The sequence below is a fragment of the Nicotiana tabacum genome, chromosome 13, assembly GCF_000715075.1.
Source record: "Nicotiana tabacum cultivar K326 chromosome 13, ASM71507v2, whole genome shotgun sequence".
In the NCBI taxonomy this organism is placed as follows: Eukaryota; Viridiplantae; Streptophyta; class Magnoliopsida; order Solanales; family Solanaceae; genus Nicotiana; species Nicotiana tabacum.
In genome coordinates this window covers 21,529,994-21,548,664 of record NC_134092.1, presented here as the reverse complement: position 1 = coordinate 21,548,664, position 18,671 = coordinate 21,529,994, and the positions used below count along the sequence as shown (strand labels likewise).

General features: G+C 35.5%; 2 protein-coding genes across 6 annotated transcripts; one reads left to right on the top strand and one right to left on the bottom strand.

The window, feature by feature from the left end:
* Positions 1-973: 973 nt before the first annotated feature.
* LOC107804805 (putative membrane-associated kinase regulator 4) lies at positions 974-2,074 on the top strand. Its single transcript, XM_016628736.2, has one exon. It carries the CDS (start codon positions 974-976, stop codon positions 2,072-2,074), a length of 1,101 nt encoding a protein of 366 aa, XP_016484222.1.
* A 3,512-nt stretch (positions 2,075-5,586) lies between these two features.
* On the bottom strand, positions 5,587-18,347 carry LOC107804806 (uncharacterized). 5 transcript variants are annotated; one of them, XM_016628739.2, is made up of 8 exons: positions 17,637-18,347; positions 10,339-10,575; positions 10,175-10,224; positions 9,008-9,140; positions 7,155-7,261; positions 6,585-6,633; positions 6,108-6,247; positions 5,587-5,990 (listed from the first exon to the last, which is right to left on the bottom strand). In XM_016628739.2, exons 2-7 carry the CDS (start codon positions 10,526-10,528, stop codon positions 6,156-6,158), a joined length of 621 nt encoding a protein of 206 aa, XP_016484225.1. In that variant the 5' UTR covers positions 10,529-10,575; positions 17,637-18,347; the 3' UTR covers positions 5,587-5,990; positions 6,108-6,155. The 5 variants fall into 5 exon arrangements, 3 of the variants coding, with proteins under 3 accessions (XP_016484225.1, XP_016484226.1, XP_016484224.1); XR_001652306.2 differs by lacking the exon at positions 17,637-18,347 and adding an exon at positions 6,290-6,409 and having other exon boundaries at positions 5,591-5,990; positions 6,108-6,172; positions 10,339-10,669; XR_001652305.2 differs by lacking the exons at positions 5,587-5,990; positions 17,637-18,347 and adding an exon at positions 6,290-6,409 and having other exon boundaries at positions 6,014-6,172; positions 10,339-10,669.
* Between the last annotated feature and the right edge of the window lie 324 nt (positions 18,348-18,671).

Genomic DNA, 18,671 nt, shown 5'->3' with positions numbered 1-18,671 from the left:
GTTCCCCTTACAAATGATCAAAAACCCTTTATATAGTAGGGAAGTCCTATTTTAAATATAATTTTAAATACAAAAGGAATCCAATGATAGATTAATTATTTGGACTCTCCTTGATATGCGACGGGATTTCCGCTGAGATTCTCGCCCTAATTGCGGATATACCGGCTTTTTTTGGCTCGATCTCGATCTTGGCCGATCATGATCTCAACTGGTCTTTGTTTTGCTCGGTTCTCGATCTTGACCAATCTCGACTAGTCTCTATTTTGCTCGGTTCTCGATCTTGACCGATCTCGACCAGTCTCTATTTTGCTCGATCTCGATCTTGGCCGATCTTGATCGGTCTCTGGGTCACGAGCTCGGCACATCATAGCTTGATATTATACGAGGTTGAATTTTGATCTATCGTGTTTCAATCTCGATTAGTCACACGAAGGGCAAGCTTGATTTTGACCGTATACAATAGTACATATGATCAAGATGATCAATGATTCATTGTGGTTTGTTCTTGTTTAGTGATACCTTCTAGAGAAGGAGAAAGACATTCGACGAGTTTAAGTAATATACATCGTGAGTATAAGAAATTTTTAGACCACCAGATTACTTTTTTCTTTTATAACAGATAAGTTATCTTATTTTCAAGGTTACAAATCCCATATTTTAGGAAGTCTTATTTTCTATATTATAAATCCCACAAAGTTAATAAATTACATCAGCCATTAGAAGAAGTTAAAGGTCCAATATTTTAAGAAAATTGTTAAACAACATAAACATGACCAAAAAACAATCTTCCCCTTTATGTCCTAAATTTCATATTTGGGATCATTTAAAATATGCCTAACACTATTAGGCATTTGGACAGATTTTTAAAGAAAAAGTTGTACAACTATCCTCTTTAAAATGGTCCTCTTCCTCAGCATTTGCTCTCAAAGCTCAACTTACACTTCCCAACTCACAAAGAGAGAAAGAAAAAAACATGGAATATGAAGAAATTCGTCGTTCATGTGATAATGCAGAAGAAGATTATATAGACATGGAAGTAAGTTCACATTCAAACATATTTTCACATTTCAAAAACTCCCCATCTCAGGCTAGAGAATTTGAGTTCCAAATGTTACCAAACTCAATTGATAAAGACACAACAACTTCACCAGCTGATGAACTTTTCCACAATGGTAAACTTCTCCCTCTTCACCTCCCTTTTGGTACACAACAAATGGTGGAAAAACTTCTTCAAAATCCCAATAAATCAGTTCATGGAACTACAAAAGTTGATATATTTGAAGAGTCTTCTTTTAGTACACCTTTATTCACAACCACTACAAATACTCCTACAAATAATACACCATTTGAATCTTGCAATATTTCTCCCTCTGATTCCTGTCAAGTTAGTCGTGAACTTAATCCTAACGAATACTTATTCGAGTACTCAACAGAAGATCATGTCAATAGCTTTAATCCAGTAGATGAAAATTCCAAAAGGTCTTGGACGCGAAAACTCAAGCTGATTAAAAATTCCTCGTTTGGTTCAAAACTTAAATCCTCCCGCGCTTATGTCAAGTCATTCTTTTCTAAATCTGGTTGTTCAAATGAGTACTCAGCAAACTTTGACAAAGGGTCTGTACCAATGGCTAAAGAACATAGTTATAATGTCAAAGAAGGGAAAAAAGAGCCATTTGGGAAAACTCAAAGAGGTGTATATTCAAAAGGGATGAACAAAGAAAATGTTGTTGATCAAGATTTGAAAGGTAGACATAGAAGGTCATTTTCAGGAGCTATTAAAAGATTTTCAACAGCTAAATCTTGTTCCTCTTCTTCATTTACTTCGTCTTCTGGCTCCTCATCAGCTTCAAGCTCAAACAATTCAAATGAATTTCAAGATATGCATTTCTTTAAGAGAAGCAGTAGTGCATATTCAGAAATAGAGAACTCAATCCAAGCAGCAATTGCTCATTGCAAAAATTCTCAACAGCAGTTTCATTCAAGAAAGACAATAAGTGACATTGGAGTTTGTTCATTGTCAGCTTCTAAGGTAATTAGTGAAGAACAAGAAAGACCTGGACTTTGCACGGGATAAACTTTTCCTTTTTCTTGTTGTCATATCCTCTTTTACTGGAAAGTTTGGTGGCAGAAGTAGACAATGAACAGAGTTATCTTATTACATGTATTTCTTTCTTTCACAAATTTTGTGTAATAAGCCTCCATATAGTTTAGCAATTCTCAAAATGTGGCATAAATGGCTAGTATTTCAAAAGCACAACTCATTCTTGCAATTTGTGAAAAATGCCTAATTAAGGCTTCTTAGTGCATAATTATGATGATAGTACAAGGGGAGTACAAGGTTCAAAATGACATAATTCTTAAAGATTTAGAAATGTAGTTTTCTTTTTATGACCGAGAAATCTGTATAGGGACAACCCTTAGGATAATCACGGCAGCCGAAACTCAGGAATAATCGGTCCGTCCCCTCTCTTCTTCTCCACTTAAATACCAGGCTTAGTTCGCATAGTGCAGTGCTCGAACCTGTGCTCTCGGGGATAATCGGCCCGCCTCCATTCTTCTCCACTTAAATTCTAGGCTTAGTTCGCATAGTGCAGTGCTCGAACCTGTGACCTCAGTCACAAGTTCCTCAACCTTTGCCGCTTGATAATTTTTTACAGATGGAAAATAGAGACTTACTTATCACTAAGAAAGAAATATTCTATGACCAATGTGGGCCCTACTGATGAATCTGCATTAGTCTGGACTTTGGATACCGGATACTAAAAAAAAAACCATTATAAAGAACTATTCTTCCTTTTATTTTGGTTCCATTAGATGGAGGAGGGAACTTGAACCCTCAATATAAAGGTAAAGAATATGACTAATAAAGAGCTATTTTGAGCATAATGCAGAAATAAAATACAGTATCCCTGTTTGATGAATTTGTCTTTTGACTGCTACAGATTGTTGTTAGAAGGCTTCAACCTTAAGTTTTAGTAATAAATTGTTAATGTTATTAGTTTATTGTGTAATTTATTAAGCTAATGATGGTTTTATTAAGAATAAGAATCTGTGGAGGCTGCAGAAAGAAAGTGGTCTAATGGTCCTCAAAGTACATCAATAATTATTGCAACAATCATACATAATTTCATTTGTACTGGGTCACTTTGCTTATTTTGAGAAGAATCAAGAGTACTAACAGATTTGCTTTCTAATTTTGTTTTCTATCAATATTGAATATTTTAGCATTTTATTTCTCGAGTAAAACAACTTTTTTTAAAATCTATATTATCTAATACTATCACATGCCGATGATACTCCCTCCGGTACACAATAAGTGACCAGTTTATTTTATGCACGACCATTAAGAAAATACTAAATTCAATACAAAAATACCTAGTATTACTAAACTACCCTTAATTAAATATTGGTCACATAGTTATAGTGGATTTAATGTGAGGAGTAAGAAAATTTTTTAGCGATATGCACGTAAGGGTAAAAGAGTAAAAATAAATTAAATTTTTTCTTGATTATATAAATGGTTACTTATTTTAAACAAAAATGAAAAAATAAATTGGTCACTTATTATGGACCGGAAGGAGTAACAAATATCTTTTTTATTAGTGATGGGAAATGTACGAATCATGATTAAAATAAAGTCATATTGTGAGGTCATTCTAATCAAAGGAAATACCAAAGATAATCATCAATTTCGATTGCAAAGCCCACTTATGTGGCACTCAGGAAACAGTGGTAGTCGAATCCGTATATACTGTGCGGGAAACTTGTGGAATCCCAAAATAATACTTTCCTGGGACCCACTGCTGTTTAAGTCGAGTTTTCTTATTGTCCCTTCCAAGACGTTCCATACATGTCATTTGAAAGGGTGTATAGTATTGTTGGGATTGTCCATTTCCTTTTAGTCCGGTGACTGCGTCTAACCTATACATAAAGTGTTGTGCTCTTACCATTATACCAAAGTTCTAGGAACAAATTTGTTCGCACCATCTTACATGAGAAGTAGGAAATGCTAGATTTTATTTTTTTTAACTGAGAAATTCCTAGGGACCAATGATGCATGGTTCTAAACTAGGTGAATAATGAGTCCATCTTTTTATCCTTCTTCATTAAAATACCAACCTTTTGATTGCAACAGGATTATGAACCGTGACGTACGCCTAATCCACGCATAATGCTCTAAACTTTTACCTTCCCATCTTTTGACACAGGTTAGAATAGCAATGACTCTATCTTTCTCCAGTGGACCAAAGCCTTGGGGCAAAGAAGGGTAGATTTTTTCACTATTAGGAAAAAGCAAAGAAAAACAGAACAAAAAAAAACATACTTTCATTTTCATTTATTTTGGTCTGGCAGAAAAGAAAAGGTTGCTTTTAGAAAAAAGAAGAACCATCTTTTGGATTTTAAGTGGGTGTACCAAAACGTAAACTAAGTGAAGATGTCAGCCAGATTTTTGACAAAAAATAGACCCAAAAAAACATTGTTGTAAAGATTAATTGATGTTGTCCAGCACTTGGGGATACTGATAAGCATATTACAAGAAACACTTTCTCCCCACCAATTTCCCCAACGTCTAGAGAATCAAATACCAAAAAGGATACTAAAAGTGGTCGACTAAGCTCCTTCTTTAGTCAATGTTATCAGATCAAGCATCACCACTAATTTCTAGTTTTCAAGATACTCATAAAAGCTAAGTAAAATCGAAGGATATTTATATGATCCTTCCATTTACCAGAGGATGAAAAATGCAGGGGAATTTCCCTACGAAAGAACTCAGAAAAAGCATTTATTTCTTTTCTCGGGGTAAAACTTCAATTGCATGAGTCTCACAAAGCATAACCAATACAGAAAAATCTTTACCAACATCTGAGGGTGCACCTTGAACCCTTAGAATTCAATCACCCTGCTCTATGCTAGGTCTTAGAAAGTCTATGTGTCGAGAAGCATGATCCCCCCAGAGAAAGCATTTTTTTCTTTTCTCGGGGTAAAACTTCAAATGCATGAGTCTCACAAAGCATAACCATGAATACATGACGCGAATACATGTGAATACATGCGCGTACAACTGGACTGCCCTGATTTTAAGCGCTTTTTGCTGCTGTATTCATGAATACATGGCGCGTACAGCTGGACTGCCTTGATTTTAGGTGCTTTTTATTGCTGTATTCATGAACACAACATCGCGAATACATGCGCGTTCAGTTGGACTGCCCTGATTTTAGACGCTTTTTACTGTTGTATTCATGAATATATGCACGTAAAGTTGGTCTGCCCTGATTTTAAGCGCTTTTTGTTGTTGTATTCATGAATACATCAGCGCGAATACATGTGAATACACTACCGTAACAACTGAATAGTAGCTATAGAAAATTATTATGTATATGACAGTTATAGGAAGTTAATAACCACTAAACAATAGTGGTTTCTGAAAGGAGTTCTAGAATAGTTTTGAAATGGACCTAAATCGGACAATCACTATATAAGATTATATAGCTGGCCTCAACTAGCTTAGATTGAAAAAAACAGATTTTCTTACTGGGGAACAGAAAAACTGGGACTGGTTTGTTATATTATGGACTCCATATATTTAATATGCCCATGAAATGAATGGAAACCATCAAAGATGTAGAATATCCAGGTACAAAGTGAGAGCCAAAGCCTGTATACTTTCACAAATATCAAAGAAATTTTATTTTTGGTTCGTGTCTCTAGAGAATATTAAAGCAATGCAATGATATCTCTGTCTTTTCTAGTTCATCAAGCATTAGTACAATTTGTTTGCCTACATATCTATATTTTTCCTCGCTGTCTCAAGAAGTAGGATCATTAGATGAAAGAAAGAAGAACTACGAGATCCAATCATCTTCACTGCACGTTTAGGACCATCAGATGAAAGAAATGAACTACGTGATCAAATCATCTTCATTGCACCACTTCATATAAAAAAAAATCATCTTCATTGCACTTAGTGTAAGCACAACAAACTGAGCAAGCTGAAGAATACGAACCACAAAAGTAAAAAAGAAAAGGGATCAGACATAACTAGCCAAAATACAACACTTTTTGGAAGACAAAAATCCATTAAAAAAAAATAAATTAAATTAGCTTACAAATTATAGGAATCTGACGACATGATTCACTGAGTTTGACTTATAGCATTAAGCTTTAGAACGTTCTGGATAGTCGTCATAGTTGAGATGCCAGGAGTACATAAATAAGTTAGGCGTGCAATCTTTACAACACCAATATGCTGTCAACAAGAAGGCAGTTAATGTCTCAGTAAGTCACAAACCTTTGCAGCGCAGTAGGAAGGACCGCCAATAAACAAGAAAGGTAGTCAAGAGGAGTGCATTCCCCAATTTGAAAGTCATTCACGGACCAGAGGACATTTTATTTCAAGAATTTTCTCCACCTCCAAAATAAAATAAAAATGCATCAAATTTTATTTTTATGTGAGAAAAAAAAAATAGAATACAGAAAACAAAAATGTCAGTAAGATATTTCTCAAATCACTGCTCCCCCCTCCCCCCCCAAAAAAAAAACAAATAAAACAAATAAAAACCAACTCCATTGAGAAAAAGAAGTACCAGAAAGTGATGAAGGAGGTGGAATATGTGGCTGCAGCTTGATTACAATCTGCCACCAATGGTAGAATGTTAGGGGTTGTTGATGTATAGCAAGAAATAACCATGGTATAAAAGAGTTGTAATAGTTATACAATGTTTGGTTTACTTTTTTATTCATGTATAGTTAATCCTTGTATAAAGTTGTACACCAATCTTGGTATAACTTTATACCACTATCAACATGGAATAACTAATTCATGTATAACTGTATAAGTTATACATGGATAAAGCATCAAAAGGATAAAATAGTCCTTAACTGTTTTCTAGAAGCCTATGAAAGTCAAGCATCCAAGGGTATAATTGTAAACTCATTACTTTTTAGTATAAAAGATGAACAAATATTATAAAAGATATCTTGCATATCCAATTTTAGTGCAATGAACTAAACACCCAACAAGAAATAATCTTTGCATTACTAATCCATGTATTACTAATCCGTGAAGTATAATCCATGTATAACTTGTTTTCGAACCAAACGAACCCTCAGTGTACGGATATATCCTTGTCACAGGTGGAGACAAAATTATGTACCTTTGTCTTCTCATTTTTTCCTATAAAGTCGCACAACTTTTTCCCTCTGGTGAGCTCCTTTCCTGCCCACAAAAGCTGCAATGTATTTTCTTCAAGGAGCTGCAAGTCTGAGAATCATATAGTCATCCATGATTGCTGATTTCATTGAGTTTCATTCTAGAAAGCGTGTAGACCGAATAACGAATGGGAAAAAAAAATAAAAAATAGAAATTTTTTCTGGTTCACGCAGTAACATTTAAAGGCTTCACTTTCATTTGCCCACAGACCGAACTATGTTGTCACCAAGTGGTTCATGAGCATTAACCTATTACACGAATGAAATGGAACTGTGGGCTTGATTATATTTTCAACTACATACATATAGGTTGGAATAATTTATAGCACTAAGGTATGTATTTGCATTTAGTGGGTGATGAGAATCAGAATAGCTATTATAACATGATTGATCAAATCATGTTGGTGATTGAATGGCTTTCACTATTTCTATAAAATTGTGGGATGTACAATATTTGAAGCTATTGGTGAAAAACTTAGTTTTAGAGAACTTCAGTCTTCAGGGGAGACAGAACATTTTTAGTTCATATTAAATCATTGACAGAGCAACTCCATACCAGTGAGAAGTAAACAATTTACATGTTATTAGACGTCGATCAACAGAAAAATTATTTTATGCAAAAATCCAGAAATATTGGAAATAATTTAAAAGGTAGATCTAAGCAAGTATTGTTGAAGGTGCTTAACTCAGCAAACTAACAACCTTCCATAACATAGGATGAGGAAATCCTGTATTTTACATATCCATACGATTGAGTCCTTGGGTTTCCGAAATAGTGTAAAAAGAAGTGCTTCGAATCATTGCTATTTGACTCGGACTTGTTCTAAAAAAGTCGAAGTATTTCGAATTGTTTGTTGACACGGACAAAGTCAGGAAAAACTCTCTGAAATTATTTCAATATTGAACCTTGGACATAGAAGAGTTCCGAATCGAATCTCTTTAGAAAGAAGATCTTTTGTCTCATGGTAGCCTTCTCCAGTCCCCTAATGAAACTTTCGTTATTGGGTTAGCCATACACTTCACATGTTTCTAGCGATTCACATGGCATCATCAAATGTATGGAAAATCCCGAAGAAGTGAACACACCAGGCTGATCTAGTTAGTACAACCCAAAGAAAGAGGAACAAAATATGAACTACATTAATATATTAGTTTTAGTTTTTTGATAAGGGAACTACATTAGTATATTAGTGTCACAGTCAATTAGATTACCACATTTTTATAGATATGTGGTGCAACGTCACTTTTCATGTCAAAACAAAGATGCCAAGGAAGGGGGGCATGACTGGGAGCATGCTATAACGTATAGCCACTTTCTTGCGCCGTAACTTTGAACCAAGCATAGTTGCAATTTCAAATGCATAAGATAAATGTTATTCATCTGCAATAGCTTTTCTGAACACCCCGGAAGACCATGAGGTTTTCTAAAACAAAAATTTTCACCAATAGCTTAAAATATTGTACAAGTGACGATCATTTAAAAAAAGGCGAAAGCCATTCAATCACCAATGTATCATGATCAATCAGGTCATAATAGCACAGGGAACTAAACAAGCAACACCCACATCTCTTTTTAAACTGATTGTTAAAGACATATTTGCAGCCTCAAATGTCTCTATCCAGAAGTATGAAGAACAATGGACTTGGCTATTAACAATAACATGCAGTCATAGAACTCGAAATAAAGTCACTGTTACTTTATACTCGTTAAAATCTCAAATATGAATGCTTGTCCTGAACTCTAATATATTAAACGAAAGCATATTCGGCACAAGAGGCTGAAATAAATAGAACATACCTGACAAGAACTTCTGTAAATCGGAACTTGATAATCCCATTACTGAGTATGTTACCAAGAATTCTTTCTCAATGCTTCTTGTGTGATCTCTTAGTACATACAGTGATAGAGGCTTGTTATGTATAACCTGGTCCTGTAATCCATTTCATCATCTTTATAAAAACTTTTCTTCAGAAAACAGAGATCAACAGAACCTATCATACACCACTTGAACCACCAAATGCAAGGATGCAAATTTATCTTTTGCAAGGCTTCAAGTTAAATCTTCAAGCTTTACAATGTTCTTATCCTATAGACATTGTGTGAGCACAAAATGCTCAACCATCTAGATCTTCAGCTTCACTTTTTTGATTGCTTGATTTCTTTCTTTTTTCCTAATCCATCAATCTCTACTTCGTATGTTAAAAGTAGGGCTACAGCCTTCAAATGATAGAGCATAACAAATAAAATGAAATAAACCACTAGATATGATGTGTGGAGGAACAAACTCATCTCACTGCAAACTACTCCTTTTGCTCCATAATACGTCAGTGTTTGACTAGACATATATTATGTTAGTGATCATAGAAGATGATTATCAAAGTAATGGTTGAAAACCTTGTTTTAATAGAGAAAACACCGCATCTAAGTGTATTTTGAATAATTAAATGAATTTGAATTTTTAAAAAGTTTGAGCCTTCTATAAAAATATTATCAATGGAATGGACGCCTTGGTGAACAGAGTCACCCAATAGCTAGCAGGGATTGTAGGTACCTAGTGGTTTTTTTTTTTTTTTTTTTGTAAAATAAACGTGGTGTTCGAACCACGCACACTTCGACACAGATCTCATATAACTCTATCTCCCAAGACTTGGACAAATGGAAAACATCACCTAGTGTTTTTGCCTCTACCTGGTGGATTAGTCAAGGTGGACGCATGCACCATAATTATAAAATAAAATAAAAATATATAAATGGGATGATTATATACTTTTGAGCATTCCAAAAATAGAAAGTGTGTCAAATAAATAAGCACAGGAATAACAACTGCGCCGCCCACTCTAACAATGTAACTACTGACTCACTAAAACATCATGATACCACTATACTAATAACATAAATAAGCATTTCAGAGCAAATATTAAAGCAATAATGGAAAAAAAAAAAAAAAAAGATACAGAAACAAACCTTGGAGGCGTACGAAGTAGCTTCAGAGAAAGCTCTCACAAGAGGCATCACTGCAATCACAATTTTACAAACCGTTAAGCGAAAGTAATATAATAACAATTTCAACTGATAATCATATGATAATGCATGACATTTTGTAGCATTTATTTATGATTGTAAAAAACCTTTAGGATCGCCTTGATGCTTGGAGAGATAAGGCTCGAATTTGAGGGCGAGGTATTGAATCTTCAATTGGAGATTCGCGATTTCTGTAATGTCTTTAGCGATTTCAACAACAGTTGAAGTCGTTTCGGTGTTGTAGAGGAACTCGCCGTCGCCGTCGCCGTCGCCGTATTTCACGTGTACGCGAACCATCTCGAAGCCCTTGGCAAGTGATTTGTATGCTCAATTGTCGTTTGGAACTGTTTTAAAATTGGAAAACGTAAGGAAAATTGGAAAATGGAGGAAGTTCTTTTTCTTCTAACCCAATTCGTTTCAATTTATATACTTGTAAAACTTTTCACTCCAGATGCTTGACACACTACTTTTTCATGAGTACTATTTTCACAATTTTTAAAATTTTAGCCTCATTAACTAATTCAACTTTGAGCTTTGACATGGTTTCTTTTAAAATTAAATTTGCAACTATTTCTTTAATATTTTTTCTTATGTCACTAATATAGTATATATAATAAGTTAAATCACTATTTTAAATTCCGCGTCTAATAAAATGTGGTTATATGAAACAAAAATATTAGATTTTTTTTTTGTTAATACTCTAAAACCTCTTTAATTATTAACCTTTTGTGAGTTATCTACTTAAATTATAGGGTGTCCACAAAATCTCCTAAATTATTTTTTCCTTCATATTAAAACTTCCATTATTGCTTATCTGACATAATGTGTGTAATAACTTGCCAAAAAGCACGTGAAAACTGAAAAAACCCATCAAAATGACCCACCTGTGTGTAATGGCTAATTAGCCATACACCTTTTTAAAATTTACTTTTTTCAAAAAAAAAAATTCTCCTCATTTGCTTCATTATTTTTACCCTCCTCCTCCTCCTCCTCCTCCTCCTTCTTCTTCTTCTTTCTCCTTTCCTCTTCCGTTTTTCATATAGAATTCATCTGAAATATTTCACCCCTCTTATTCCTCTAATTTTTTTTGTTTTATTTTAGTCTTATTTTATTTCTTACCCTTATTATTGAACTAACACCTACTTAATTTTTTTTATTAAACCCAACACTTTATAGAGAATAAAGTTAATCTCTTGGACTTTGTTTATGTAATCTAGAATTAAAATATGTAGTTACTGACCAATTGTTTTCTTGTTTATGAAATGTTAATTTGTATAAACTTGTGTGTGTAATACAAGAGATTTCTTTTAGAAATGCAATACTAATGCCTTCATTTTTTTTGGCGCAAAGTGAATATAAACAACTTCCATTACCTCACTAAAAAACTTCCATTACCTCAAAACTCATCCCAGTTTTCACTATGTCCTCCACTCTCAGTGGGACTCTCATCCTCCCAAAACTACTGGACATCTCAATATCTGCTCTAACTGCATCTCCACAATCTACTAAATTCTCCTTTAAAGACAAACTTCTAGCAACTGAACACAAAGAATTTATTTCCTTTTTTTTTTCTTTTTTTTTTTAAAATTCAATCCATCCACCCAGGATTTCATCTCCTGTGGTGGGGAGAGGTTTGGCCTAGACCCCTACCTTGTATATTAATAACTCAAAGAAAAATTAGTACAACAAGGAGGGGGACATAAAAACTAACCTCCATAGAACCTAGTTAATCTAAACTAACTAGGAACAATGCTAGAGCATAACCAACATCAGAGAACTTTTTTTTTAGCAAAGCCAACTTCCTATAGGAGTGTTGGCAGTGCAGAAACAAAAGGCATGACTACTTGGTGAATCAGAACATGTCTCGAAGAAAATATGAAAGATGTTCAAGGAGGATCAAAGTACCACCCTGAGTGTTTGGCTGCTCTTATCCTGAAGGAAGGGAGTCCCAATTTGTCCATTTTAAGTGCTTCTTTAGCTTCCCTGGGTAAGTCATTCTCTTAGAGATAGACTTTATTTTGGCATAGTGTTGTGGCATATTTTGCAAGTGAATCAGCCACCTCATTTCATTCTCTGTAACAGTGATGGACTTGAATTTGTTTTTCCCTGATTTTGTGTTGGATTTTCTCTACTTCATTGTACAAGTGCCATGGGGGATTGAGCTTGCCATTGATCATATTGACAAGTAGTTGTGAGTCAAGTTAAAGGCACAAGATATCTATGTGATGTGCATAGCACCAATTAATTCCAAGCAAGGTTGCATAGGTCTCACTATAATTGTTAGTTGAGAATTGGAGAGGTATAGCAAATGCCATGACCATCTCTCCATTTCTTCTCCTAAAAACTCCTCCTGCACCAGCTTTGCCCACCCTAGCTATGTAGCTCCAGTCAGTGTGAAGAGAGAATATTGCAGTCTTGCAGAGAGTGTCATTCCACTTTACAAGTTTGCTAATAAGATTAGGCTTGTAATCGATGGCAATTTTACATATCATGTCCCAGTTCCACTTGGATTCCATTCTACTGAACCTTTTTCCCAGAGATACCTTTACTTGGAAGGTAACCTGGTGCCAAATTCTTGTCAGTGATGTAGCCTATTTGTCATATTTTTTAGAGTATCTAGCTTTTCACAACTCCCAACATACAATAATATGGGCAATTTGTAAAAGCATCCTATGAGCCCCGTTGTTAGGCTTGAGCTTTCACCATTTATTAAGAGTTTTATGGATACTCACTAGTGTGATATCAATACCCAAAGGACTAGCAATTCTTCTCCATGTATTAGAATCTATGTAACTCTAAATAAAAACATGGTTAGCAGTCTCCTCCTTGGCTTCTCTACAGTAAACACATCCAGTAGCTATGTTGAGTCCAAATCTATATAAATGTTCCTCAATGTATTAGGATCCTCTACATCAAGAATGAGACTTTGAATGGTACTTCATTACTCCATAGCTTAGCAAGTTGTGGGTTCTTGTTCTTTTTTTGTCTAAATGCTTTAAAGGCAGAGGAGCATGAGAAGTGGGCATTAGGATTCAAGCACCAAAGAGCTGTATCTTCCTTATTTCTAATGTCCACCTTTAAAACCTCTTCAGTGATGTGATCCGGGAGAGCTCTCCTGAGTGCATTTGAATTCTAGTTTTTGTCAAAAATGAAATCTTTGACTTTTGTGTTCCCAGGTTCCTAGGTTGGATATTGTGTTGGACTAGGGGTCCTGATCTAAGCCAGTTATCCCACCAGAAAAGAACATGTCCCTTTCCTAGTTTTCACATGATATTGAAATCAATCATCTTCCTGGTGTCTAGTAAATTCCTCCAAATATTGGAACCTTTGGAGTTTTTCTGTTTTGATAGTATGTTGGACCTAGGATAATATTTTGTCAAGAGAAATTTTATCCATATGTTCTTTTCAGTTCTGAGTCTCCATCATCTCTTAGAAGAGAATGAAGAGCATATGTCTTACAATTTCTTGAATCCAACCCCACTTTCCTCATATGGGTAGCACATCTTATCCTAGGAACTCCAGTGATAATTTTTCTTTCTTTCTTTCATACCCCAGAAGAAATTAGAAAAATAAGATTCTATTTGGTTGAGGATAGTTTTTGGAGGGACCATGGCAGTTAGCAAATGTAGAGTCTGAGATTGTAGAATGTGTTTGATATTTAGATATTAATTTGCCCTGCCAAGCATTTGCTTTATTCAGGACTTTAGTCGCCATATTCGCAAAATATGCAATTTTCTTCCTCCCTGTGTATATTGGACAACCCAAATATATGAAGGGGAATTGAGAATGCTTGTATCCAGTCCACCTCTCTAACCTTCTGATAGTTCTTCTGTTTTGAAGTCCATAGGTTCAGAAGTTAGTTTTCTGCTTGTTTATCTCCCGTCCTTATGCATTTTGATAGTCCTTAAGCACCCTCATGACCATCTTGATTGAGTTTTTATCACCAGTTATAAATAAAATCAAGTCATCAGCATAGCATAGATGGTTGATTTTAGGTCACTTTTTGCATATAGTGAATCCTTTGTAGTTGGTCATGTTGTTCAGTTGATTGAGAGATTTAGACAGTGCTTCAACAACTATAATAAAAAGAGTCGGAGAAAGTGGATCTCCTTGTTTTACTCCTCTAGTTAACTTGAAGAAACCATATCTAGCCCCGTTTACAATGACTGAATATCAATTGTTAGAAAGATGCATGTAGAAACACTCAATTACTCCTTCTGAGAATCCAAGCTTCCTCATAACTGTTGTCAAAAATGTACATGAGAGCCTGTCATAAGCTTTGGACATGTCAAGTTTAATGACTGGGTTTCCTCCTTCATTATGCTCATTCATCCCATGAATAATCTCTTGAGTTAGTAACACATTTTCTGTAATGAGCCTTCCTCTGACAAAGCCAACCTGATTTTCAGAGATTATAGTTGGTAAAATAGAGGCGATTCTAAAAGCTAGGATCTTGAAAATAATTTTATTGGTTACATTGCATAAGCTGGTAGGCCTCAATTGAGAGAAATCTGAAGGCGTGCTAACTTTAGGTATTAAAACTAGGCATGAATGTGTAAAATATTTACTCAGGCATGCCCCATTGAAGTAAGCTAGCACAAAGTTGCAAATATCATTTTTAATGATATTCCATGTAACTTGATAGAAGTGGCCATTATAACCATCCAGACCTGCAATTTATGAAAAAAACTACTGCCTTGATTTCTTCTTCAGTAGGAGTTTCTTGTAGCATGGTATTGTCTTCTTCTGTTACCATTGGTTCAATCCATTTCAATACTCTATCCATATCTCATTCCTCCTACCTTGTGAATATTTCTTGAAAATGATCCACTGTTGCGTTTGAGATAGCAGAATTACCTTGAATCCACTACTCTGCACTATTCTTTATCCTGTGGATTTGGATTCTTCTCCTTCTGTGCTTGATAATGCTATGAAAATATCTTGAATTGGTATCTCCATATTCAGTCTAGTTCAACTTGGCTTTTTGTTTGAGAATTGATTCCTCCATGTTTAACCATTTGATATATTCTACTTGTGCCTTATGTAAGATCTCCCTATTGGCATCTGAGTCATCATCTTTATAAGTTTACTCCAGAATTAGGGTGTCTGCCTCTAATTGTTTCACCTTTTTAAATACATTCCCAATAGTTTCTCTAGACCAAAGACTCAATTTTTTTGGAGAGAGTCTTCAGTTTCTGTTGCAGGATCCATTGAGAGTTGCCATATACCTCTATGTTCCAAGTGTCCTCAACCAGGTTTAAGAAGTCTGGTTGAGTTGTCCAAAAGTTTAAAAATTTAAAGTATTTGATAAAATCAATATGAGTGTTATTTCATTCCATGAAAATGAGGCTATGATCTGATCTTGTTCTGGCAAGATGATCTATTCTGGTTTATTGGTATAGGTCTGAACAATTCTCATTTATAAGGACTTTGTCCAGCCTTTTGCTAATTCTTCTTCTCCCTCTCCTACGTAAATTCATTTCCAGAGAATCCAGCATCAACTAATTCACAATCTTCAATACAATTTATAAAGTCTAGACTCCTCGTCAAACTATGTTGTATTCCTACTCTCTTTTCTTCCGGAGCTAGGATTGAGTTGATATCTCCAAACACAGCCCAAGGTCCATCAATTACATCATGTAGGTCTCTGAGATTGCTCCAAAGCCTTCTTCTTTTCATAGCCTTTGATTTGGCATATACTGCAGTGAGCCAGAAGTTTTGGTTGTCCCCATCCATCTTGCATTTGAAGGTGATTTGTTGTCTCTTATTAGAGATGATAGTAAAGTCAAAATTAGCTCCCCAGAAGAACCATATTTTGCTATTTTTGTTGGTTGCTGCATAGTCAAAACCCAAGGCTATTTTATATCTTTCAAGCTTGTCTGAACTTAGAAAAGGTTCTTGAAGAGCCAAAAAGTCTATCTTATATATGTTGACTAATTTCATTAGTCTTAGAGTTGCTCCCTTGGATTTCATTCCCCTTATGTTCCATATAATGACTTTAATCATTAAAAGATAGAAGGGGTTATTTCTGTCTGCTTTCGGCAGGTCTATGACCTCCCTTAGCCTTCTTTTTGTTTTGGTGACCTCTAGGTGATAGTCCCTGTTTGTTGATTATATCTTTGATTTCTTTGAGTACTAGATCTTAATCCTTTTCAGAGTCATTGTCCATGACTGTGTTGAAACTGTTTGGAACTTTCTCTTTAGAGGAATCCACAGTTTCTTCTTCATCTTCTTGTTCTGTAGTATCATCATTGCCATGAAAATGCTCTAAACTTGAGCCACGTCTCTCGTCATTATGCACTATCGCAATGGAACCTAGATCTACCATAAGATTGATACCTTTATTTTTTACGTTTGCGGTATCCATGGTGATTGGAGATTGAATATCTTCATTGTTATGCCCAACTTTACTAAGTTGGTCTTCTGGTATAGTACTAGCAGTAGCATTTTGTTTCTTCTTTTACCGAGTGATTGCCTTATCTTCTTCCTGATGCTGTTTCGTGTTGCCTTGTAGCTGAGTCTTTGTTTTGGTTTCTTTCAGGTGTTTGCCCATACTGATCTTCATCTCATTTCCTAGGACTTCTGTCACAATTTTTTCAAAATGGCTTGGCTTTTGCTTGATCCATAGCATGTTCTTCACCCTTAGTAGGCCATTAGCATTTCCTTTTTTCGTCTTTTTCCTACCTTTCTTGCTTTTCTTTGTTTCCAGATTCTTCTCTGTATTTGTAGGTTCCTTTTCTTCCTGACTATGCTTTGATACTCCCTCATTTTTTCCCCAGTTTTTTTAGTTACATTAGTAGTGTTGTCTACAATATCTACCTTAAGGTGTTGTTTTACTGTATCTAAATCCTTGTCCACATTTGTCTGCACCTTATTTGCTTAGCTTTCTTGTTTCTCCTGTTTATAACCTTCGTGAATCCCTCATTATTTTGCTTTGCAGTAGAGTTTGGAATTTTGCTAGAGCTAGCTTTGTCGTCCCTTGTTATAATTCCCTGGTTATTCCCTGTTACATCTTTTTTCCCCAGTGTATCTCTACCTCCAATTTCTGTTTGCAGTAAAACTGTATCTTTACCATTTTGATCTGCTTCAATATTTTTCGTAGCTCTCTTTTTCTCGAGAACTCTACAGTTCATCATGTTGTGCCCAAGTTTTCTACAATGTTTGCAAAATTTCGGAATGCTCTCATATTTAATTTTTTGAGTATATCCTTTTAAGGGAAATTCCTCATTCTCGGAACCTACCCATACACTATCAGGTTGAGGTTTCGTTAAATCTATTTCGACCCTGACCTTGGCCATGCTAGGTCTAGTTTTTCCCTAAGTAGCAGCATCTCATGATAATGGTGTGCCAATATTGCTAACAATTTGTTTCACATAGTGCCAATTATGCATATTAAACGGAATACCTGGGAGGATAACCCACACCGGAACAATTGGGATGTCTTCGTCTGGTTTGAAATTCGGCGATCATTTTTGTAGCCACATTTGTAATCCTTCGATTTCGATCACCCTTTTGTACGATATCGACCGGAAGTCTTCTTCATTGGTAAAGTCTATGAAAATGTTGTAGTTATCATAGACACCGATCTTAGCAGAACCCTTGATCGAAAAAAGTTCCCTGAAGGCAGACCTTATTCTTTCTATTTGTGGACGGGATTTTAAGAATCTCCTCACAATTGTTAATTTGCATTCTTCGGCCATGATTCCATAATAGTCTTTAGCTTTAAATATCACCATCGGCATCCCGTTGTGGGTGGTTTGCCATGCTATTACTGCTTCTCTTGGCTGATGAGGGGCATCGAGATGACTGTTGTGCTAGTTACTGAAGTAGCATATGTTTGATTTCCTGCAATTCCTTCAGTAGGTGGAATCGCCACTGCCAGAGGGTTCTTTTGGTTGTCAATATGCGTCGTTTGGTGTCCGTCCAACGGAGCTATGGGGTGGTGCGTATCTGGGACGCGCTAGAGAGTTATCGTTGAAGCCTAACGTATATAAATGTATGGAGAGAGTTAGCATATGTCTGGGACCCGTTAACAATATATCCCTCTTGCCGTTTACACTTCCCCAATGGATTTAGAGGACCAAGACTCTGTCATTCCTCCTTGCTCTAATAATCAACACACATTCTCCATCCTAACGAAAACTTTTCCCTAATTGATCTTGGAGCAGACTACTTCATCGTCAAGTTTTGTAGAGAAGAAAATATGCTCAAAACTTTGCACAATGGCCCCTGGTTCATTTTTGATCATTTTCTTTCTGTACAACGATGGGAACCTAATTTTGTGGCCTCAGAAGCGAAACAACTATATACAGCCGTCTGGGTAAGGTTGCCACAATTTCCAATAGAGTTTTATGATAGTCTGATACTATAAAATATAGGAAACGTGATAGGCAGACTCTTAAAAGTCGATGCATGTACCTCTACTGCAGTACGAGGAAGA